The sequence below is a fragment of the Apostichopus japonicus genome, chromosome 13 (assembly GCF_037975245.1).
Source record: "Apostichopus japonicus isolate 1M-3 chromosome 13, ASM3797524v1, whole genome shotgun sequence".
Lineage (NCBI taxonomy): Eukaryota > Metazoa > Echinodermata > Holothuroidea > Aspidochirotida > Stichopodidae > Apostichopus > Apostichopus japonicus.
In genome coordinates, this window is record NC_092573.1 from 15,155,489 (window position 1) to 15,180,242 (window position 24,754).

The window sequence follows — 24,754 nt, forward strand, 5'->3', positions numbered from 1 at the left end:
GGTACGCACGTCAACAGCTGACACGTTTATGTACACGTGCTATGTTTCCTGATGTCACATGCATGCATGTGTGATGAGAGCCGACTGTTGAGTTCAATTCCTTCTATTTAAACTGTACTTAAGCTCTGATTCATTTACATTTTGTAACAAACAAAAAAACCTTCAAGCGAAAACTTTTTAATTTTATGCAATTCACTAAGTCATGAAAATAAATAGTCAAAGCATTGGCAGGCAAAATTTAAAGACATATTGTCACGTTAAGTCCTTTGTGTCACAGCGTCGACGAGTGCCAAAAATATATATACACGGCGAGGACCAGAATTATGCTGACATTTGAACTATATACGAAACGTACACACAAAACAGAAATGGAATTCTCTAGGCAGAAGTCAAGTCTATTATTTGGCCAGTGTTATAAAAAGAAAAAAATGGCATGGATTACATATTTTTATTCCACTAAACTCTTTTCTGTATGTCACATTTAATTGCCAGCGATATACTCTAACTTCTTCTCTCTTGGTATGTTGGTTACATTAATCCTGAACAATTTGCAGCCATGATATAACAAAGAATAACTATCAACCTGCGGTAAACTACATGTACGCCTTTCGCCTAATACCTTAGCCTCATCTACATTTCTATGCAATTAACGATACTCATGGACACACCCATGTTGGTCATATTTCATATAACAACTTATCATGACTTTTAAAACTTAATTAGGTTGGAAAATTGATGTTAAAATTAAAATTATTTAAAGTTAATATATTGATTACCACAACTAGTAAATTAACTGGATTAACTTATAAATTATTACAAAATATGACATATTGCATATTTCAGTCGGGATAATTCAAGGATGATTCCATGAACACACAATTCTCAACCAAACATCAAACAATGAAGCAAAAAACCTTGTGCTGATTTGACTCTAGCTTGATTGTGACAAAGTTACAACATACCTTCACCACAGACTTAATTATATCACATCTGACTAGCTTCTTAAATCCTAGAAGTGATTGATAGACACTTACCTGCGAAAACGATCCCACAAACTTGATCAAACCACTTTGTATGGCTCCTTATATAACAGTTGCCACATAGAAATCACATGATATACACGTGCATTATAAAAACACCAAACTTTAGAAGACATGCTACATCTGCAAATATACCATCAAGTTTAAATTGCATTTGATGCTATTTTCACTTTCAATTCCAATTCCAAAGATATATATCCTCATTACGAATGTGGTTTCTGCATGCTGAGTGTAAGTCCAGTGTATATACGTACATTAATTAATAGCCATATTAGTAGTTTGTGGAAGAGTTTTACCTTTGAAGTGTTTTACTTTGAAAGGTCAATGAAATCCATGGTTGCCAGGCTCTTACTGTACACACACTATTTATTACTTTGGCACTAACCCCTTTAGCGAAAGGAAATTACAGCCTTCCTTGTTTTACAAAATGGACTGAGTTTGATATTAATCACTTCACAAGGCCAGATTATGTTTTGCGAGATGCTGTAAGCGTTTTGAGCTTCAAGAGGTCAATTTGATATTATGGTCGCAATGCCACATCTGGTTAGACATTCCTAGAAATGATGTGAAAACTTTAATGCACCTGACAGGAGAATTGAAATGTATATATGTAAACAAGAGATAAAATTGATGTTTTCTACCTTCTTTTGAAATGGGCACATTGCTGTGCAGTGGCGGAGCTAGGGGTATCCGTCAGGGGGGCGGGAATGGTCTGTAGGGGCGCTTTCAACACTATCTAAGCGGAGCACCACCACAGGTTGGCGCGGAGAGTACAGAAATTTTTTGAGTTTAGATACTCCCTAGATCGCCGGAAATGACCCTTTCTGGGCCTTGCTAATTTGCAGATAAACGAAGAATAAATAGCCGTTAGAGCATTTTGTCAGAAAATTACACCAACAAAATGTGACAAATGTCAATAGGTAGATGAGAGCGCAATAAAAAAGTAAATAATCGCAAATAAGTAAAAAGTGGTAAAAAGCTGAAAAGGGTGCCAGCAGTCCATTTGAGTCTGTCAGGGGGGTGGCCCCCCCCCCCCCCGACTGCAGTATTGACGCTCCGCCACTGTTGCTGTGCAGGAACTCGCGAAGAAGCCTCATTGGCTTATCAAAGCCGCAAGCTGACCGAAGTCAGTCTCTTACATTCATATTTAACGCCCATGATTATGAATTGTCAACAACTCTGTAACTGGACGACATACATTAATCTGGGAGTGACTCGAACTGGGGACCTTATGATTGAAAGGCACCGGCGTTAACCACTGAGCTAACACTCCTATGCATACAGCACGTCTTGACAGATAAGAACGCTATATATATAGATATAAAAAAAACCATTGAAGTGGTAATTTCTTCGATTGAATGAACCCCTGATTGGCCAGGACTTGCTGTAATAAATCACCTCTCGACCTGTACAGGCATACTTCAGGAAATGATGGCACTTTGCAAAACCACTAACTGTTACACACTCTTCTGATACTTTGTGAGCACTGGTGTTCTAACATAAACCGTACATGGGCAAACAGGAAACCAGTTATTTAAAGATGGAAACTGATCCCAACCAATATTACATTCACAAAATGGTTGTAGCAATATTTCTACAAGCATGTCAAAGAAAGGGAAAGACTGAAAAGAAAAAGCACTGTCCTTGTAATCGACATCATCAAAGGAACGAAATAAAGTCTTTCGTTGGAAGGGAAAGCAAAATACACTTTAACTTTCAAATTTGCCGACAATTTCCTTTTTCTAAATTGGTTATTAAGTTTTACATGCCTATAAACTACTTTCACTTAAGCAAACGAATTGCACCATCAAAGAAACTGAATAACCGTTCATTTGAAAGGGGAAGGAAAATACAGTACAAGGACAGTTTCAAATTTGCCAACAATTTTCTTTTTCTGAATTGATTATGAAGTTGCAAATGCCTATAAACTAATTTTAGTTTAGCAAACAAATTGCAATAAACATCTCAGTGAAATGACAAGAAAATTAATAGGAATAGCCACCCCTCTCCCCCCCCCCCCCCAAAAAAAAAGAGTCGAAACACAGGCTGTATGCAGTTAATTACTTCAAACCAAATATAGTAAGTTTAGCAACAATTCTGGATTAGTGTTACTGAACCAATTGATATAAAAGTCAAGTTGATGAACCAACAAGTGAGCCCTTGGTCAAATGGCCAAGGCATGAATGGACTTGCAGAATGAGGATTTAAAAGTTCCAGTTCTGGCCATATCATGACATTGTGTCCTTTGCAAGGAACTGTCCGATGACTCTTTACCTAAGTGTTTAAATAGGGACCTGCGATGTAGCTTGTAAATATAAAAGTTGTGTTTTCAATGGCTGAACCCTATGGGAAATCCTCAAGAGGATAGGTTGATGTGGCACACTGTAGTGTCCCAGGAGCGAGTGTTTGAATCATGTATACTTGGGTGAGACAAGTTACCAATGACCATTGCTTACTGGTTGTAAAAGCTGTGTGAGAAGGCCCTCCCTTGAGACAAGACTGTAAACCTTGAAACTTAACTGTTTGTAACATTATGGAAAGCTGTTCAAATTAATATTTGAAATTCAATTTCAGATGTCTCCAAATAATTGAAGATTTCTTAAAGATCAATTTCTGATATACAACAGAATTTCAAATATCTGAAATTCTAATTCATTCAGGTATCTCAAATTTCCAAACAGACATCTAAAATTATATCTGGAATTAATTTCTGATGTCTTCATTAGAAATTAAGGTATCTCAAATGCAATTTTATATCTCAATTAGAATTACAGATATATATGTCAAATTCAGTTGTAGATTTTTGACTTTTCAGTGGTCTCAATTTGAATTTCAGGACTATCTTGAATTCAGTTGTAGATATCTGAATATCCGAATTAGTTTTTAAAATGGCTTCCATATATATGCTCTTTCATCAGAGATAAATAGAGCCATCTTATGACATGTGATAACTACTTCATTGAGGCTAAGAGATGAGACAGTACTGTAGGTATAGGGAGAGGAGAGTGTGTATGTTAAAAAAATCAACAAAACTGAAGTTGCCCAAAAACTTGTAAATGACAGGCAAATTTGTTTATCGTTTTGCAGGACAAGATTTATAAAGAGAGATGAACACATCTATTATTGTTTTGTAAATAAAAACGATCATGAATGATTAACTAGTGTATTGTACATTGTATTGCTGAATGTGTACCTTCCATACAGTAGTGATTATAACCCCAGGTATATGTGCTGCTAAGTATATGAAGCCATTAAAGGTTATCAGCACAGCCCACACATATGCTAGAGAGTTTCATAATGGGTCATCTGTGCTACAACTTTAATGATCATTTTCAGTATATTACCTTCTATATAGACATATAATAGTCTATTTCGACAACTGTCAATATCCAAAATAATCTGAATACCCTCCAGGTAGCAGTTTTTAAAACTTCTACTAATATGCACTCACATATGGGCTGAATAACAAGACTTTTCACTTGTCGATTAGTCGTGTTCAACAACATCGTATGTATATAACGTGTAGTTAAATGAAAACTTGCCTCGAGGTTTGTCAAAAAAAAAACTCCATCTCCATCTGATATTATCATGACTGATGATTCTCTAATCAGCACTGACGCTCACTACCATAAGATGAACGATCTCCACTGAATAATTACAATCAGGATGGGAATAAAGACTGACTTTAATTTGCATTTGAATTTGGATCATCTTGGATGCAATTAAAGGATGGTAGTGTATGCAATTAAATTAAGACAAGTCTCTTGATACGTGAATATGCGTAGTGCTATAATTAGTTTTGTCAGGGTTACTCTACCTGGTGTTGCCACGAATTAATGTTGTTACCAGACAACAATCACAGGCTCACAGCAGCCATTACCCTGACACAATACTTAATTGTATTAGATTAACCTTAGGGTCAATATTTAGTCTTAGAATTCCAAATGCAAGCATCTTTGAAACTAAAGAGGTGGTGGAGAAGGTAATTAAGTCTTTAGACATTGATGACAAATTTGCTGCCTTGGTAGAGAGTAAGCAAACATTGATTCTTTACTAGCACGATTGATGTCATAAACTTTAAGACCGGTCATCACCATAAGGTTATGCTGCTGCTGTGTATTTCGTGGTGGATGCATGCCAAGTATCTGTAAATGCAGGGGTATAATCAGTTATGGACTGGCAAAGATGTTATTAGAGATTAGTAACCTTCACACCCCTCACACTCCATATAGACACGCACACACACATGCCTACGGTCTACATGTATGAGCACTCAACAGTTTTAACATGTATATTTGAATACTATATGTCACTCAAACGAAAATGGCATTTATTCATATAAGACCTCAGGTAAATGTTAGATACGGTTGTACAGGTAGACATTTAAAAACCTCTACTACACTGTATCAGTTAAGGTAAATTTTACCACTTTTAATTTTGAGAAATTTATGTCTAGAGTGAGCTACAAACATCAGGAACTTAATAAAGTGGTCGAACTCTAGAAGTCTAACAAACAGACCATAAGCTTGTTTCCTCAGATGCACCAGAAATACAATAGGAAAATGCAATATGTTTTGGGCCTCAGATACAATGTTTTAGGAAGCATACACATTTGTCAAGGAGAACTGGTGTTGATTGCTGGTCACACAACTTTAAGAGAACTCTAATGTTCATACAAAGTTAAACAAACATATGGTTGAGTTGTTAGAATTTGTGAAACAATGGATTAACATCAATAATGAGGCTTTCTACACTGAGGAGCTGAAGTCATCAGCAATTTTGCCTTACTTAAAGGAGCATTCCAGAGATTTAGCATTTAAAGGTGAATATCTTGAAAACAAGAATAGATTATTTTACCCCCTCTGACTATGATATCAAAGATAATATCTGGACTAAATTCATTTTTCTAAATAAAGATGTAAAACATGTATTCTTGGCAAAATAATGGAATCGCCGTCCCAGCAGTTTCCAACATTGTCTTCGATGGTTGAAGAAAAGTAACTTTGTCCAGATTTGGACCTTACAGATCAATTATTAACTAAAGGTGAAATGTGTTGGTGGCTATATGCAAAGCCCAGGATAATAGAAAGTCATCCATGTCTCCAAGTTTGTACTAAAAAAAAAGCAAGAGATGATGGCTTTACCAGAAAATTTCTCTTTCCACTGAGGCAAGTTGTGTGTCTCCAAATTCTTAATTTATTAGAGTGCCATGATGAAAAGATGCACACAATTCCCTCATCCATCTATAATGTTATAATAAATAATATTAATGAATATTTGTATTGTACTGGTATCTGTCAGAAAGGCAATCATGGCACAGTGATATAACTACTGTGAAAAAGCAATCGTATTAAGGGCAGCCAAACATTAAAAGAAAATCAAAACAAAAGTCCATTAGAAATTTTTCAGTTCTTACAGCAGATCTTTTAACAGTGAATACTTGAAAGGACAACTGTAAAGGACTTGATGGATTCAGGTAAGTTATTTTGTAAGATGCAGGCCAGCAGAGGAGCAGAAGTTAAACAATAGTTTCCCCAGTATCTGTAAGAAAGCTTTATGGGTAAGAAGACTTTTTATTCTGAGAGCATTTTTCATAAGGTGCACTATATATTATCTAAAATGCCACACCAGTTTAAGTCTATTTCCATGCTTAAATTTTTGAGAGAAAAACCAGTATGAAGATAACATATAACAGGGAGACTGCAAAACTGAAGCAGAAAATTGTAACCAAATTTACACTCTTCTCACATTGCATTGCAGAATTTCTATCACTCCTGTCTCAACATTATCTTTCTGCTTCTAAAAGCCTTGAAAAAAGTTGAAAAAAATACTATAAAAAGCAACCTTACTAACTGAAAAATGTGTGCAATTGCCAGATAGGTCTGTTGTTCTCAGACCAACAGCTAAATCAATCCCTGTAAATTCATTTTTTTTTCCCTGACAGATTTGCAATAAAAAGCTTCCCTATTGGGTTTTCAAGGAATCCAGAACCCTGGGATGTGCTGCATTGATTGTGAATTGACTGTACCGAGCACATTCGTTATGGAAAGAGTGCGAGGTTTGGCTAATTGCACTGAGGAAACCAGGAAAAACTAATATAAACACGGCTTCACTTCAGTTCTCTATCTATCTTCCCAACGGATTTACTATGTATAAAGGCAAACTGTTTGAGCAATATAGTCGGTGTGTATGTAGTTTACATAAACATCAAGCAATAATCATTCCCTACAGAAATTCTAGAGTAATTATCATTCAACACTTAAAAGGATTTCTGTCATCCATTTCAATACTTTGAAGACCTGTACTAAGACATTGCATTAACAACCATTAAAATTAATCATTGCTGCATCACAAAATGATGCCCTAACCATTGACACTACGAGTTTGGCAATTAGTGATGGGGTGCTTTCAAATTTAAATCTTTGTAGACCAGTCTTCTGTATTATGTTCGTAATTGCAAGTGTCCATAGTTCTACCTTCTCATTACTCTGTTTTTGATCTGACAACCGTGCAAAGTACATTCTGTTCTCTTCACCACAAAGTGTCTAAGTACTATTAAATATTGTCAACTTTTCAAGAAATGTTTTAGGCTTAACAAAATGTCAAATCCTGAAGTTTTTCATAGCTTCCCTATGAAAAGCACAAAAAATGGCATGCCATAAGGATGATGTCTTTATAAGGCTACCATGTTTATATCATTTCAGAGTTTCAACAAATAGACCAAATGGTACAAGTGACTTTCTGTCTCCTATCTAGTAATGTAGAGGATACAAACGTTAGACATGTCTGGGATGAAACTCTACTGACGTGATATGCCATTAAAGGGTGTGAAGACTCGCACAAAAGGATGTATCTAATAGAGGTAATCTGACCTAGTTTTGAATGAGGTGTAGCAGAAGTGTTAGACACCACCATCGATACCAGAAAATACACACACAGCTTGCTACCGTCGGTAATTAGACACTAGTGTACAGTCAATACATGCAGCTACGGTCAATACCCACAGCACAGTGTACATAGCAGCGATGGTTATCTCAGGTCCAGCTAAAGATAACAAGGTATCACGTTATACTGTCTGCATTTTGTAGCGACACAAACAAAACGTCACTTGCAAGCAACAGAAAGTTAACTTTTTAAAAAGATAGCGGCACGCTGTTTGGGGAGAGTCTTCAATGCCTTTAACAACTGTCAACAGTAATGCACCGACAGTGTTAAAAGATCTAATTAATCTGTCAAAACATGATTTTTATATTGACCATAAGTGGGTGTCTAACACTATATTATATCTATTCAAAACAGTTAGAGTTTACCAGTCATGAATGATGTGGGGTTGCCCAGAAAATGGTGTCAATTATGCGGTGTCAATTATGCAAAGTGTCAGAAATTTAATGTTGTTACATGTGAATCAAGAAAAGATGAAAAAGCAAGTATTATTATTATTATTACTAGGTATTTGATAGAGCGCTCTACAAAAGAGATCACAGTGCTTTACAGAAACAAAAATAAACTACACAATAAAAACAATCACCAAGCCTAAACACAAGCAAAAATACAAACATTACTGCACAGTAAATAAATATGTTTTCATCAGACCTTTGAAGACCGGGACGGAAACCGCCACTCGGATACCCACAGGCAGCTGGTCCAGAGACAGGGACCAATCACTAGAAATGATTTATCACCAGTTTTACACTTTGAGCATGGAATCATGAGTCTGGTGGTATCAGATGAGGAGCGGAGTCTTCGTCTCAAACCATCAACATTACTTAGAAGAGTATTATACAAAGAAAGAAAATCAATCAGATATCTGGGAGCCTCACCATGCAGAGATTTAAAAACAAACAAAAGGATTTTGTACATAAACCTGTCCTGAACCTGTCCTGTCCTGATCACGTCCGCAAGAAAACACCACACGTGCAGCTTTATTTTGAAGTCGCTGAAATCGCCTGAGATCACTTTCCTTAGCACCATATATAATAACGAATTGGCATAATCAATGCGCGACAGGACCAAGGCCCTCACTGCATGGTGACAAGCATCCTGCGAAATGAGCCTACAAATTCTCCACAAATTCCAAATATGAAAATAACACTCTTACAAACTATATGTACATAGTTTAGATATCTATTCAGATTTTCAAGATATTAACCTCAAATATATTGTGCGGCACATGAAAAAAATGCTTCAAACTGACGATGGACATCAGCCCTTCTGTTCAGGCCTGATTAAACTTTAACCCATTGTTCAGACTGTAGCAGAAGAGGTCATGTTAACTTCAAACTACCAATTATGCATAGAGGGACGAATCAAAGACCATCTGTCCTGGATAAACTTGTAATACACTGCCAAAAGGAAAGATCATGCAAGGTAATAAAAATATCTATTTCAATTCTCATTTGCAATTATTATGACAAGCTAACCTAATGGGCTAGCTAGGTAGTCCAGCCTTTTTGAGAAATGAGCCACAGATCTTCAAAAGGTAATTTCTCAGAAGCTAATTCCTTATATAGGGACTTATTAAAATGTTAACTGGATTGTGAATAATTGCTTTTAATGGACAATAACATATTGACATTAATTTTGTACTTGGTAGTCATTATTATAGGGTTACTGCTTTACCTGTTGAATATTTAACAATAGACATCATTAACTGATTCATCTACTACAGTTCGCCATCACTGTGAATTCCACAATCATCATAACTTTTGGCAGAGTGAGGTTTGGGGCAGCCTCCATTGCCTCTCACCCAGAACTTACATACCTTTCCTTTATTCTTACCCATTATATTCAATTTGAAGTCCATTTCCCTTAATAATTGTCTCATGCATCACAATCATGAGGAATCCTGTTATTAATGTTTGGAGATCTATGTTGAATTTATTTCAAACAAGAAAACTCAACAACGTCAAGGTTCATCGGTTTGCCACCAACTGCACCTTAAAGTCACTTATACCTTTAATGTACCGTTTATCCTTTAATTAACTGGATCAATTTATATTCATTATTGCACATGTTTGTTGTGTTGAGTTTTAGAATATTCATTTATATGGATGCAAACCTTGTCCATCTGTTCTTTCTTATGCGTCAACACTCTCAAAAACTCTGCCGGAATAGGAATTCCATGTCTATTCTATACAGCTATATTCTATTTGAAGCCATGCAGGTCACACAAGATATCCTGCACCCTTTCCTTCCACAGTTCCAAAAGTCTAGCAGGTATTATAGCATTGCCAAAGTCTGCATAATTCAATGTAATGTTTGTCCTATAGCCATGGAAATACTGTAGCACTGTGTACCAGTACATGTGTAAGGACACTGTGACCAAAATAACACTACTTCTGACATTACTGTCCCTTCATCCTCATCTTTGATGTACATAGGAAGGTTGTTGTATCAACAGTGGGTGCACTATGTTAAAAGCGATAAGTGCGTACCAAAAAGAGAACATATATACAAGACAATGTTGAATGTTATGTTTTTCTTTATGTTTGAATGTACCACAATGTTCATGTTCATGGATGAAATATGTCATCAAATAAAAATAATAATACTAATATTAATAATATTGGACAATTATAATGCGCCGGTATCCGTCAAAAGAGACGCTCATGGTGCAGTGACACAAACAGTGCGACAACAAAACAAAAAACAGTAAACATAAATGACAGTGATAGAACTGTCTGTGCACCTAATATCAGATCTCTACCAATAAAGTAAATTTCAGTATGATGTCATGCCCAATGATGTCATAGTGTGGTTATTTCTTGGTTTATAGCTTAACCTCTGTTTAAATAGAAAGTCAAATATGTGAACAGAGTAAATTCCTGTCTCATCCTCCGTGTTCCTTTGTCAAAGTGTATATAAGATGTAACTTTCACCAAAATTTTGCTTTCAGTAGTAGATATCTAGCCAGATGAAGCTCTAATACACCCGGGCTGTTTCATTCAACTATTTGTTTGTGTCCTTATTTCTTGTTCACATACAGCTGTGATGTTACTAATACTTCCACAGCATAATTTAGTGATCAAATTTGTGAAGCATTTACAAAGGCTCTGAAGTTTAGCTTCATTGAACCAGAGTTCCTGTGTAGAGAACTGCTATATACATCTTTACACTGACATTATAGCAACTTGACCATTTTGTATAGCATTTTGAAATACTGGATTAATTATGCCCTGACTTTCTACAGAAATTCCTCCAATTTCATTCAGGTTTTATGTAAGTTATAGGTAACACATATTGCAGCAGTTAGATATGCAATGATATGAGGATTCATTGGACAATAAGTAAATTTGGAGGTCCAAATTAGTCTCAGGTATGCCATAATTGAACCTAACAACATTGTGTCTAAATATTATCATACAAAATCACAGTTAATCCAATATGTCTCTGAGAAAGAACTCAATTAATGATATTTATTAAGAATTACCATACCTGCAAACATTGATCAATGTTATAGAATCAAAGTAGAAAGGAACATGTTTCAGCTGAGTTGACAACCGTACCATCTGCCAGTCTAGCCAACTTGAATAAGGCCCATCTGTTGCATTTAGGTACAGCCTATGTGTCATTCCATCCTTGACTGTTGTATGAACACTGTTGCTACATAAATTCAGAAAGAGTACAATAGATGATCAAATGAAAGAAACAGCATGTACTGCACAGGCAATAATGAAGAGCCTGAATTTGTTTGAAAATTAAACCATCTATAGTTTAATCAAATATGTAATGACAAACATCTGTTTCTGCTCTCTGTTAAATTCAGTATTAGCTCTAATTCTTATTGATTTGTCTCAGTCATTCACTAACTGACAAGTTATTGACATTGATAGGTTAGAAGTAAATGAATACATAACTGAATAATATAAGCATAGCCTATAGATCCATATCACTAAGTGTTAATCTGTGGTTGAACTGTTGCTAAATCTGATGTGCAGACAAAAAGCAAAAGACAGGGGTACCATCTTTAAAAGTATATCATTATAGACAAGGCCTTTCCCTAGAGAATGCCTTCAAGACTGACACAGAACTGATGTAGAATGTGAAGCACTAGTGACATAGGGCTAAACAGGTCTACATTGGTATGAACTAACAGGCTATAGCGTGGTTTTACTCTCCTATTCCCCCTCCTCTATAAAGCATGCCACTCCCTACCTCTAATAATAATAAACTCTTGTTACAGTCATTTACTTAAATCAGCTGGATCTTATTTTGGTAATGTTTTTTCTAAATTATCCACTTTTTTCTTTGTGTAACTTCTCTAGCAGCAATCAAATAGTCCATACTTTAAAGATGTATTTTCAACATCACAATACCCTCATCCAGCCATTGTGCACTAGGCCTATAAGTATATATCTTATTATTAAACTTAAACATATTATTAAAATATACATATTATTAAAATATACATGGATATTAACACAGATAACTACAGAGTTGCATAGAGCAGGAATATGTAAATTGGATTCGGTGAATAATTGCATGTTTTCTGCTTTATTAAAATATCATGCAGCCTACAAATCTCAAACTTAATGTGTCTAAGGCCTTACATTTATGGGCTTCTGATTCTAAATGTAAATGCTTGGCCTAAGTACTAGTAGTATAAAGTTTTATTATTTTATTAAGTAATCTGGTCAAACATTCTATAATTGATTTGGCAACCATGTTTTATCCACCAGGCCGTGGAACAAGGGTTGAAATAAGGATTTGTGGACCGGGCGCCACTTTCTAAAAAAGTGGCTCCTGGTTCGCGGCAATTTCAGTAGGACCAGGAGCTATTTTCTCACTACCGGGAGGTAAAAAGAAGAAACAAAATTCAAGTATATACGGCATGTACGTACGTATCAGTGCAGGTGTTGTGCGATATATAAACCATGTGCACCAGTGCTATTGTGCATGCACTCGAATGACTCGATCGATCAGTGATTTATAAAATCGCTAGCAGTTACTATATAGCACTAGCATGTAATGTAGTTTCAGGCTTCTGTGCACTCATGATAAGGCTGATATTTACAGGAGTATGCGGGCGCTTATTTGCCAACAAAGTAGCACCCGTGCGTATTGTATTTTCATGTTCAGGGGCGCTAGTTTAGTGCTTGCGGGCGCGAATAGCGCCTGGGCACCCGCTTATTTCAACCCTTGCCGTGGAAGGTACTTTTTATTGTACTGGTCCTTCGAGCCTGGTAGCAAAGAGGAATGGTGGGCCCACAAGTTTACATTCTCTGAGAAAATCTAGAGGCTGAGCTATATATCTGTCCAAGGGCCCCAGGTAATGGCACCAACAGGTAATTAACAGGTCAAACTACAGTAGCCTAATGTTACCACTCAGCAAGTTAACCGCTATGTTATTCTATCTCCTAACTTTATGCTACTAGTACTAGCAATTAAGATAAGAAGATGAAGCAGCTTAAAATAACTTATAATTTTGTTCGTCAATAAAAAGAAATGAGTCAGTAAATATATATTTAATGTGTTAAAAAGGTACCTTTGAACTTCAAAAGCTTCGATTAGTTTTGAAGGAGACGATCGCGAGGCCATCTAATTTCTTTACACGAAAAATGTGTTAAAGGTCAAGCGACACGTAAACTTGACTTTGCATAATATTAAACTTAACAATTCTTACATTAACAAAAACCCAACACCGCGATTTTTTTCCGTCTCCAAAGGGGTAGAAATCGGTAAAAAGTACTATTACGTAATAGATTCAGTGACGTCACGGGGGAGCGCAGAAGAGTGCAAACTGTATATGTTCTGCGCAGTGCATTGGGTATGGAGAAATCTCAAACTTCTCGAAAATATTACCTTTTTCAGCAGTCTGTTACAAGAAAGTTAAGATTTGGATTAAGATGAAAAATCACAAATTGATACATAAGACATCGAACAAAACATCCATTGACTTCTTTTTTCATAAATTCCTTGCATTTTCTTCCTATCAAGCAACAAAAAACTCCGCAAAAATCGGCTAGATTGACTCGTTCAGGGAAAGCCGAAAACAAATGACGTCATTTGTTTACCAAGTCGAAAGTGAATGATATCGTCGCATACGATATTGCTACCACATACAGTTTCTATACACGCACTGTAGTACGCATATATACACAGCACAGCATAGCTTATTACATAGGTCGTGTCTATTGGCACGTGCACGTGCCAATAGCAACCGCTATTGTTACGTTGACGTACCAATAAGCATCGATATTCGCACGAACATGCTCGTGCTTACATAGACAGTGACTACGCACACGAAGGCGTACCAATAAGGATTGTTATTCGCACGAACGTGTATGTGGGTATAAGTAGCCATGTAGTGATTAGAAAAGCACTGCCAATAAACATTTATATTCGCACGAAAGTGTTCGTATTGAGTAGGCGGGGAAGGTAAACCATGGCCCCAACACCAGTGTTGGGTGTGCACGGTCGATTTGCCCCCCTCGCCCCCTCCCCTCAAGATTTTGGTCGATGAAAATTTGCTGATTCTCAAAAAATGGTTATCTTTTTCAAAATCAATAGCCAAATCTGTAAAATATGAGAGAAATCAGAGATGTGATCAATTCTGGGAAAATTCGGAGTAATAATTAAAGATTTTGTTGGAATATTTCAGAAAAGATTTGTTGCAAACTTTCTTAAAATGCGTAAGGAATATGATGAATTTAATTCATCTAGTCGCTTGTTTGCTGCTTCAACGGTTTTGGAATCCTTCATTACAAAAATAGATAAAGTATCCGCAGATATCCTTTTGAACATAACCCTGGAAATCCCCATAGTTATCAAATTCCTGTTCCATTGTCATGCACTGCTGTGTTATTGTCCATCGATGTCCTGTTCACCCCTCCCGGCCGCGAAATTATTTTTCCCACTTCGACGCGGCCACATGGGCGTGGCTTATGAATACGTCAGAGGCCGGTGTAGCAGTACAAACTGTCGCAAATATTCCATATTCAGTATAAACTGTCCCAGTCCCACTGGGACAGTTTATACTGAATTTACCAGTACATTTAGTCTCCCGGACCTTTTGTACAAGGCCAGTTGGTACAGACTGTCTCTCAGGACAGTTTATGCTATGATGAAACGAGGGGGGACATTATTTGTTGGTCGTATATTTGGTTGTAAATTGTGTCCCCCTGAACACTACGTCCGCATTAGCATGTACGTTCGAGTAGCAAAAATTTAATTAGTAATGGACTCTGGCAGTATCCGTATTATTAGCAAACTGTCGTATTTCGGCTTCCGTATATTTAGCAGTAAAGTCGTGCGACAACTAAAAATGGAAAAGCCAACAGAAAACGTGAGACAAATTGCAGATATTCTAAGAGATGAGAGCTATCCAAGTGGGTTTACAAGAATAAAACAGAGAAGGATCTTACGGAGACAAAGTCAGTCTTTCAGACTGGCTGAAAATGGAACTCTTGCATACCGAAAATAAAGGAAAGTTTTGCTATCTAGGGCTTCTCAACTCGCCCAAATCGAGGCAGCTCATACTGACTAGTGACATCTATAAGGTAATGTCTGTAACTTACAGTATAGGATACACAATATGGTATTGGTTGTTAAATGGCGAACGGCCATTCCACAGTTAAACTATAACCAGGCCTCTAGGACTGATTGGTGCACAAATCATGATATTCTTTTACCACGTTTGGTTAGTTGTAAAAACTCATTCGCAAAAGTCAAGCAATTGCTTATGCAACATTATAATCAGTTGTATGCTTGAGCAAAGTTGTAAGTGCATGAACAAAGTTGTTAGGGCCTATTTCTTTTCGTTTTGTTTACCCAATTGTCTTAACAAATTTTTGTGAAAATTATTATAAATTTCTACCCTTTATCGCCCTGCCTATCATAAAAGATAACAACAGATCACTAACGCTTACAGAGCTAGTCTGGTTTGCATGCATGGGACACTATAAAATGCTATTATTGGACTATAGCATATAGCCTAGCCTACTTCTAGAGGAAAGTGGCACTAATACTGTACATAACAAATTCACGTTCATTAATTTTGGTTGGTAAGAACAGATATTGAAGGCCTGATAGTACTTTTTTAGGTGTGGCATATTCTCTACATGCCAAACCTCACTGCAGAAGAAAACTCCTTAAATATCTATAGACCCAAATAGTGGCCATGCAATATGTACAATAATGGGAATATTCCATTTCAAACACCGATATAGAGTTGTAATTCAATTTTAAGGCACTTCAGCTAGAACTACCAATCCTGCAGCCCATATATTTGTGTGTGTTTGTTTGTTGTTTTTTTTGGGGGGGGGGTGGGCAAAAAAACATGATATCTCCTTGATCATGAATTTTCTTATCTCTTTGAAGGTGTTCATCTTTGCATAGATAAACCAGACAACAGACTATGTCTAGATTTTGTTGGAAAACTATCAACGTTGATGTAACAATTAAGTTATGTTCAACAGGATGTCAAAGCGTCATTGTCCTGTAGACCTACGAACAAGTCTCCATAGCATTCCTGTATCTGGATTATGGAAACAGGTAAATTCTCAATCTGTTTTAATTGCACAAGATGTCCGCAGTATGCAGTGAAGGTTTAGTATAGTTAATGTCACTCTTTCTGGACAAATTCAACATTTACAAGTTTAAAGGTAGTCTGTATTGGCCCTAAATTTTGGCCACTTTAATTGCTAAAAGTTTTCAAAAAGTACTTTCCAAGGGGTAATAACCCTTTAAATTGTGCTCAGACATTCTAAATGATGACACGAGATATTGAATGTCCCAGTGAGGTAAATTTCCTCCAGGGAAATAAACATACTTACAGAATTTTGTCCATAGTGAAAATTTGGCATATTTAAGGCCTATACAGCATACCTTTAAGCCACACTCTGGCCTAACTGCAGAGCAACCATCAATATAGGAATATAATTGTAAGTTGCAAAAAGTGGCGTATCATTTTTCTGGTTTAGTGGTTGAAGAGATTGTAAATATATGGTACAGTATGGTGTAAGTTACATTTTCATGTTTGCAAGGTAAAAATAATTGGCCTAAATCCACCAACACCCTGTTTCGATCAGATATCCCACTGTTTTTATCTAGATCTGTGTACAGCATGAAGCAATGGAATAGAACAACAGTCAAGGCAAAGCATGCAACTTGTAATTGTTTTTGAAATTAGCACCTAAATGCTGTCTTCTTTCTTAACAGGTTGGTGTAGATCTTATTGGTCGTCTACCAGTGACAGCTGCCAAGCGACTGTACATCATAACACTGTCTGACTTCTATTCAAAGTGGCCTGAGACTAAGGCAGTGCCTGAAAAGACTGCAGCATCAACTTCTTATTGCATTACTGATGTGATGATGAGGTAAGCATGTCTTAAAAAGTGAATAATTTTCTGTAGTTAGTTCCAATATGAATGGCATCATATCTGTTATTTGTACCATGCAAATAACTTGTAGTGCATGGCAGAATGCTGTGTTTGAGTATAAATTATTTCCAAATAGGTATTAAGCATACAGAAAGATCACGAAGGTAGGTGAGAACAGAGAAAGTGTACTGTAAATCTTTGCAGGTTAAGTCCCCATTAACAAGTTTATATGTACATAGTTTTTGTTCCTATATTTACTTGCAAAGTTTCCACCTCTGGTTCTTAAGTAGCATATAGCCTGACAATTGTCGTCATTTGATTTACATCCCCAAAAAGTGATTTTGGCTGGACATGTTTCACTGCAGCAGACACAGTTTATTTGTTCAAACAAATGATGAGTAAATAATTAAGACCACATTCCACAGCTAGACATCACCTATTGTGTGTTGTTTTTCAAAAAGGTGTTGGACAGTTTGATATTGTAACCACAGGGAACTTTTCTGTTTAGAAAGTGTGAACTTATTACCACTTGGCTGTTTTGACAGGAATTTCGACAAGATAAGAGAGATAATGTATCAACTGAGTTTTGGTACCATTTCTCTGTTAGGTCCGTAGTGGAAAATTGCTAAATGTGTTTGTGTGTGGTGGGGGATATTTCCTGAAACCTGGGAGAGGGACCCCTTTTTCTTTGGCAAAATAAGGCAATGTTTAGGTCTCTTGATGCAAAAATGTATAATAGTACATTTTACTATAATAATGGCAAGCTAGCATTATTTGTTTTTGCATTTGGGTCATACAGAGGGTGTTTTGAACCCCCCATGGATCCTGATTCAGGACAATTAATGTTTGATCGGCATTAAACAGTCATACCATGCACACATACATCAATAGAGCACCAAAAGGCATCAAATTTCTGTTGTATCCTAGCTTACTCTAATTTGATAAATTTCTGATATTAAATTTAATTAATATGCCCCAAAGTTGTATTGGCTCATGTGGTTAAAACTTTTCAGGTTTGGTAGTGAACTGTACAATATAGCGCCAAAATTATGACATGCAATCTCCAATTAATAAAATGGAGCCAGTAATCCCATAAACATGTAGGTGTCACAATAAAAGATCATCCAATTAACTCAATGCCTAAGCATAGTTCAGTTGTACACTATACAGTCTACACTTAACCAACATGGTGAATGTTAATTATCTTTGTAGTGGAGCTTACACATAACTTTTCAAGATGATAATTTATTTTATATATGACTTACAGTGTGGTATTCACTACTCATAATATTGCTTTCAACTTTTATTTTGCACAGATTTGGTTGTACTGATATCTCATCCCTGACCACCAATGGAGGGAGTATGTATGAGGTTAACAGGAGACATGTCTAGACGATTTTCTTAGCAGTTAACTTGTTACCGACAATAATCTTGTCTTTCACTCTAACATATCATGAGAGAAAATTGCGTCGGCTGCTATACGTTTAAGCAAAGACAGGCCATTGACTTTTCACTGCCAGTCGTAGTCGAAGGGATGTGACGCTCGAAATTCTTTATCACCTCATTACTTCATTAAATAACAAATAAGAAGGCGTGTTTCTTGGTTCTGGAAGTTGTGTTCAAGATAAGTTCTCATAGTAAAACATATAACCGACCATATTCTTCTTCCTGTTGTAACTTTTGCTGTTATGGATTTCTGTGTAAGTCTTAACGAAAAACCCATTGGATATATGAGATTCAGCTATTTTATTTGTAATTAACAATCAAGATTAAATTTTTGACGGTATCAAGTTGCACATTAAAGCATTATATAGGTAATCCTACTGTTTGTGGAAAGCAGTTAAAGGGGGGAATTCTAATAGGGAAACTTCTGCATGGTTTTATTGAGGTCTTTACCAAACTCTAAAGAGGATGTTCTTCATGTGGATTATGAGAGTTTCAAGTACATATTGTTTGAAGAAGAGTGACAGTAGTATATCATTCTAATCAAGCAATACCTCCCTGCTTGAAGGATGCTCTAGAAAGCATGGATTATCTTTAGTTGCATCAGAGCTACAAAGGGAGAGTCATCATTCCAGTTAAATTTCCCCATGCAGGGGGTAGGAAATGAGGGTGGGCACACAACATCAGAGGGACATTTTCTCATTCCACAACCACCACTCGATATGCTATAAACCGATACACACCGGCCATATCACTTAAATATGATGTATGATGTGTTAGTATGTTATCAATACTATTTATTGAGATTGTTAATTGTAAAAACGTGCTATAAAAAGATATGGGATGCCATTTAAAAATAGCATGTACAGACAGTGCCCCCCCCCAGGCTCCTACCTCCCAGATCCCATGTATAATCATTTTTCACTCTTTGCCCAGTCTGATATAGATTCAGAATATTGTGTTTGTGCATGACTATCATCCAATTTCATGTTTTGATTTTTACTATATTAACTTTCTTTTAACAAACTTTTCTCTACAAGAATGACATATTAAAAGTGTGAGAAACATGATGAGACAAAAAATCTAGCATATTGCATCCTGCTCTGTCCTATTTGCTTTATTCTTTCCCTTGTTTGGCTTTGTTTTGTTTCCTGTATGTTTGCAGCTCTTTTGAAGAGGGTATCGTTCTAATATATCTTTTCTAATTTGAACCACTTTTGTCCAATAAGAAACATTCATAATAAGAAACAACGAACCTTTATCACTGGAATTGCCTGGAATGCCATTTGTCTATACAAATGAAAATTTGCTTCACGCATGGCCATCACAACGGGGCTTAGGGGGCAGGGGGTGGGGGAATGGCCCTCCACCTTGTTGAGAGGGAGAAAACCTTGACGATTGAGTGACAAAAATAAGGAAGGGTAAAAAAGTAAACAATACAGTAGTAATGAAAGTCAATAAATAGGTGTCAAGCCCAACGGAGAGGGTTGGGGCAGTGTTGACATGTTCAAGGTCAGAGAAGTATCTAGTCCAGCTACTTCATGGTTGTTATTAGCAAACAAAAATATTTTGGAACTCATCACAGATAGGTCACAGACTTAAGAAGACCCCTCCCCAGGACACAAATTCGATAACTTACCATCCCAACTCCCCCCCCCCCCTTATCCGTAACTTGAAAACACCCTCGGTTCCCGTCCTATAATGAGCTTTACGCACGGATGAAATTTCATATTGCCATGGCAACTCTCGTAGACCCATGAAGTACAGTTACCATACTTGCCAAAACTTACCCACTGTGTGTTAGGGAAATACGGCAACAATGAAGTTTGGACTCCTAAAGTTCGTAATATTTTACCTCTGCAATTATCATTTTTTGTTGTAGCTGTTGCATTCCCTATCCCGTACCCGCCCTCCGTTGGGAGGGGGGGGGAGTTAGGTTTATACTATCCCTCCCTCTGTAAAGATGACTATGAACGCAATGTAGTTGCCGAATATACGGAGGATGAAATAGCAGCAATTACAACAAAAACATGATTAACATCTTCTACAGATGGAAGACTTGTTTCTTTTTCTTCTTCTTTTTTTCCCCTTCTATTTTTTGTTTTGCAGCAACGCACAACGTCTCATTTATTTCCTGTAACATTTAACTCTGATGTATGCATCTGCTCTAATTATTGATATAATGAACTCAATTGCCTTTTGAATGTCGAAATGCTTAAATTTTATGCGGGACAAAAGATGCTATGAAGTATTTGCGGACATTCTGTACCAGGACATTTCGTCCGGTGGGACTATATTTGCTGTGAGGGTGGGACACAATTTTCAGCAGATAATGTCCGACCGGACTAAATATGCTGGTACAAAGTGTCCGCGGAGACACTTTGTACAGGGGGACACTCTGTACTGTCACACCGGCAAGTTTGTGACTTCGACTTCGAGCTCTTACGTATATAGCTCTTTAATTATATACTCAGCTAATATACTCAGGCCCAATATACTCAGGCCTAAGACATGACTTCATGAGATCCATGATGATGTGCGACTGCTTCTCCCAGTCAATCGGGTCTTATTGGAGCTCTTGAGGTAAATTCCATCACAAAATCAAACTGTGTTTGTTTATTAGATGTGTTATGAACCTCCCGTGTCAGGAAAAGTTTGGAAAAGAACCTCCCGTGACAGCAGGGTCTGGAAAAGTTATAAATGAACCTCCCGTGGTATTGATTATTACACTTCATATTACACCAGGTAGGCCCACTGACCTTTCAATGCTAAAAACCTACAAAGATACATGTATTGTATTGTGCCCCATATTGTTTTATCCATCATTCTAAATTATTTGTTCATTTATAAATGAACCCCCTTTTAAACTGCAGTAAGGAGCCTACGTGCTTTCATCATTAGTTTACGTACGCTACTGGGTATTGTTACGGACTTGAAATATTCTACCCATTTTATTAAACAGTTGTCACTTGCGTCTGTATTAACTATAACCAGGGAGCTGTTACTGTTAGAGTAGCAGCTCCCTGCTATAACTATGACTAAATAGCAATGTCCCTCTGTACTATACTATTTATTACACTGGTACGTGTACTAGAATCCCTGACATGTAACTTAATTGAGAACTTTCAGCACCCAAACAAACACCCGAGAGATGTCACTGCATAGTCTGTGACGTAGACCAATAAGCCGTAACAACGACCGATAGTCCACGCCCATTATGCTAATATGGCCGCGTCGAAGTGGGAAAAATAATTTCGCCTCCCGGCCAGCACATATCAGGACAGTTCATTGGTTACATCAACCACAAGCGCTGATTGATCAAGTTACATGTGTGCAAATAGTCAATTGTATTCGCACGATTACGTTCGTGCGAATAGCCACAACGTATTACATATCGCGAAATGGCTGCCGGTGGCATTGACACACAGTATTTAGATAGCAACGGCGAAGAAGTAAGGGAAATGGAGGACATGGTGGACGATCGTGGGGAAGTTTTTCCCTATTTGTTCGAACCGGAGACCAGCGAAGAGGAAGCGGGATCGGACAGCGATGTCGAAATTGATCGTCTTGACGGAATGTAACGGTAACGTTACGCCAAGCGTACTATACTTTATATAGGATAGTTGTGTCACTAGTTAGGCCTAGAACCGATAAATGTTTCCTAACTTTGCTCATACACTTAGCTAGCCAATTTGTTGATGGGGCAGCAAAATTAACATGAATGTGCGGTCGAGTAAAGTTAAGGAAGTTACTATTTTCCTTAAAAGTTGTGGCAGCACATGCCCCAGGAACATGTCACACAGACATGTTTCATTTGGTTAGTAGATTGAAGGAGCCAATTGGAAGAGTGCACAACAAATTCAGAGGTGGCCTATTATTAATTTCCTAGCAGTTGTAGGCCTAGTGGCAAATTAGTGAAGTTACCACAAATCAGGGAAAAGGTGGGGGGGGGGGGAGGGAGAAGGTGGCACCTCACACCAGCTTTTTGTCATTTCTGCTTAAGCTAATTTCATAACCAGATTTTCTCAATCTAGGGAATGGATTCAGAAGTGGGAAAGAGTTGGAAACGAGGCAATATCGGCCTGCTTTATTTTTCTTTGCAGCATTGTCCCAACAGAGGCAAGACTTCTAAGAAGAGGCTACCCCTTCCTTACTAGTGATGTTACTTGTAAGGAGCTTCAACAGTAGATTGCCCTTCAGAGGTGCCCCTTTTCTATTTTGACATGTTAGTACAGTATGCCCCAATAATTGAGGTTGGTATGAAGTCATTGAATTGGCTCTTTATTATTTGAACTGGTTTGTATTGTTTACAGGTGTCATTGTGGCCAATGTGCTGTGATGCCTACAGCAAGGGAGTGTAGATGCTGCAGCGAAATAGATTAGGACTGTGATGGATGAAGAAGGTGCTGTATGCATCACCTTACACCCAGGTTTTGAAGCTATGTGCCTGAACCCATTGTTTCTTCAGACAGCCTACTACATGTACCGTCAACAGTATGGTGGACGTGCACAGGAAAACAGGATCCAAGAGTAAGTATAGAATACATTATTTTTGTTGTATACCTTTATTCATTGCTCTGACCTGCTGTTGAAAGATGTAACAATACAGAGGGTGTATTCATAGTTAAGTTTTGTTTCGTTGTGAAAGGAATAACATTAAGATATAGATTTGATCAAGAAAATTTGTGCACCATGTTCAAAACCTGCTTCTGATTAGGTCATTTTGACCAAAAACTGGTGTAATGCCCTTGACGTTAACCCCTTATCATGCTGACTGACATAGTAATCATTAACACTGAGCCATGGAACCAAATGCCACAAAAAAAATGTCCACCATGCTTGTGCACGATCCATTTACAAATTTTAGTCCCCGAGATGATGACAATGATCAGTTTGTATAAATGGCATAGCTAGGCTTACTTTAGGGGAGGCAGATTTAGGGGCCAAGCAAATTCTGGAAATCATATAGAAATTTATTTTAAAATTGACGTCCCCAGATGGCTACCAAGCTTTTGTGTGTCTTCATCTTTTATAGCTGGTTTTCATATGATTATTTTACAGGAAATACAGACACAGAGCATACAGACAACTTGCACGGATGAGCTAGCAATTTTTAGGGAAGGATATTGTGTTGTTCTCCCATCCTATGCAGTAAGGAGGATTAGAGAAGCTTTACCATCTGAACAGCATGAAGGATTTAAATTATCAAGACTGTGAGAATATGGACTGTTTATGCCAAGTCATAGTATCATTTCTGCAAAGTTTTATAGAAACAGGGTTCAGTCCTGTCTGTTTTGTGGCTGAATGGTGAACATTTTGGAATTCCAGCTTACATTTTTCTGGTTCATGGTATTAACTACAATCTTGGATGAAATTTTACATTTTCAAGTTTGGGAAGTACATAACAGTAATAAATAATAAAAACTCAAGTTAATTTTTTGTATGTAGTCTCTCTTGTAAGCAAAGCTGTCACTTCTAGTAGCCTGCCAACAAAATCTGGATGATTGAAACCTCAAATATACTAGGTTAAAATAGAAGAATAGTTTGAATAAAGTACCCTAAACCACTATGTCAATGGGATCTGGAGAGCTTAGGCTTTCATTTTAATAAAAGTGTAATGAGAATCAATCCGAAATTGTTCATTAATCCATGGAATATCAAGGTTACTTGATCATAAATGCGATAAAAAAAATCACATTTTATCCCATGCGGGGAACAAACAGCAAATTTCTATCAATTCTTTTTGAGAAAAACAAAAAATTGGCAATATGTTTGAAACACCAAAGTTGCATACAAATAGTAAGTCAGCATGAAATTTATATTTATGAAGTCTAAGCTCTCTAGAGAGGAATACTTGTCATTGGAACTTTTTTTTTAAATATAATGTTATCATTTAGTTAGTTAGAATGGAAACCAGATGTAAGTAAAACTTTAATGTAAACTTTTAGCAAA

The 24,754-nt window shown here is 37.0% G+C and overlaps 2 protein-coding genes and 1 long non-coding RNA gene across 6 annotated transcripts in view; 2 read left to right on the top strand and 1 right to left on the bottom strand.

The window, feature by feature from the left end:
* The window catches only part of LOC139978188 (sodium/potassium/calcium exchanger 2-like), a 129,051-nt gene extending 117,405 nt beyond the window's left edge, over positions 1 to 11,646 (bottom strand). The window contains exon 1 of one of the 3 annotated variants that reach the window (XM_071988112.1): positions 11,475 to 11,646. The gene's annotated coding sequence lies outside the window, so the exon portion shown is untranslated. Of the gene's footprint in view, positions 1 to 1,034; positions 1,498 to 11,474 lie in introns of those variants that run through there. The other 2 variants (XM_071988111.1, XM_071988114.1) reach the window with 2 other exon arrangements.
* A 3,293-nt stretch (positions 11,647 to 14,939) lies between these two features.
* LOC139978907 (uncharacterized) lies at positions 14,940 to 20,177 on the top strand. Its single transcript, XM_071989473.1, has 4 exons — positions 14,940 to 15,538; positions 16,359 to 16,532; positions 17,199 to 17,356; positions 18,676 to 20,177. The coding sequence occupies exons 2-4, from the start codon at positions 16,446 to 16,448 to the stop codon at positions 18,749 to 18,751; spliced, it is 321 nt and encodes a 106-aa protein (XP_071845574.1). The 5' UTR covers positions 14,940 to 15,538; positions 16,359 to 16,445; the 3' UTR covers positions 18,752 to 20,177.
* A 1,912-nt stretch (positions 20,178 to 22,089) lies between these two features.
* Positions 22,090 to 24,231, top strand: LOC139978844 (uncharacterized). Of its 2 annotated transcripts, XR_011797031.1 has the most exons (3): positions 22,090 to 22,385; positions 23,116 to 23,332; positions 23,864 to 24,231. It is a non-coding gene; the product is annotated as an uncharacterized lncRNA (long non-coding RNA). The 2 variants fall into 2 exon arrangements; XR_011797030.1 differs by lacking the exon at positions 22,090 to 22,385 and having other exon boundaries at positions 22,908 to 23,332.
* The last annotated feature ends 523 nt before the right edge of the window (positions 24,232 to 24,754 follow it).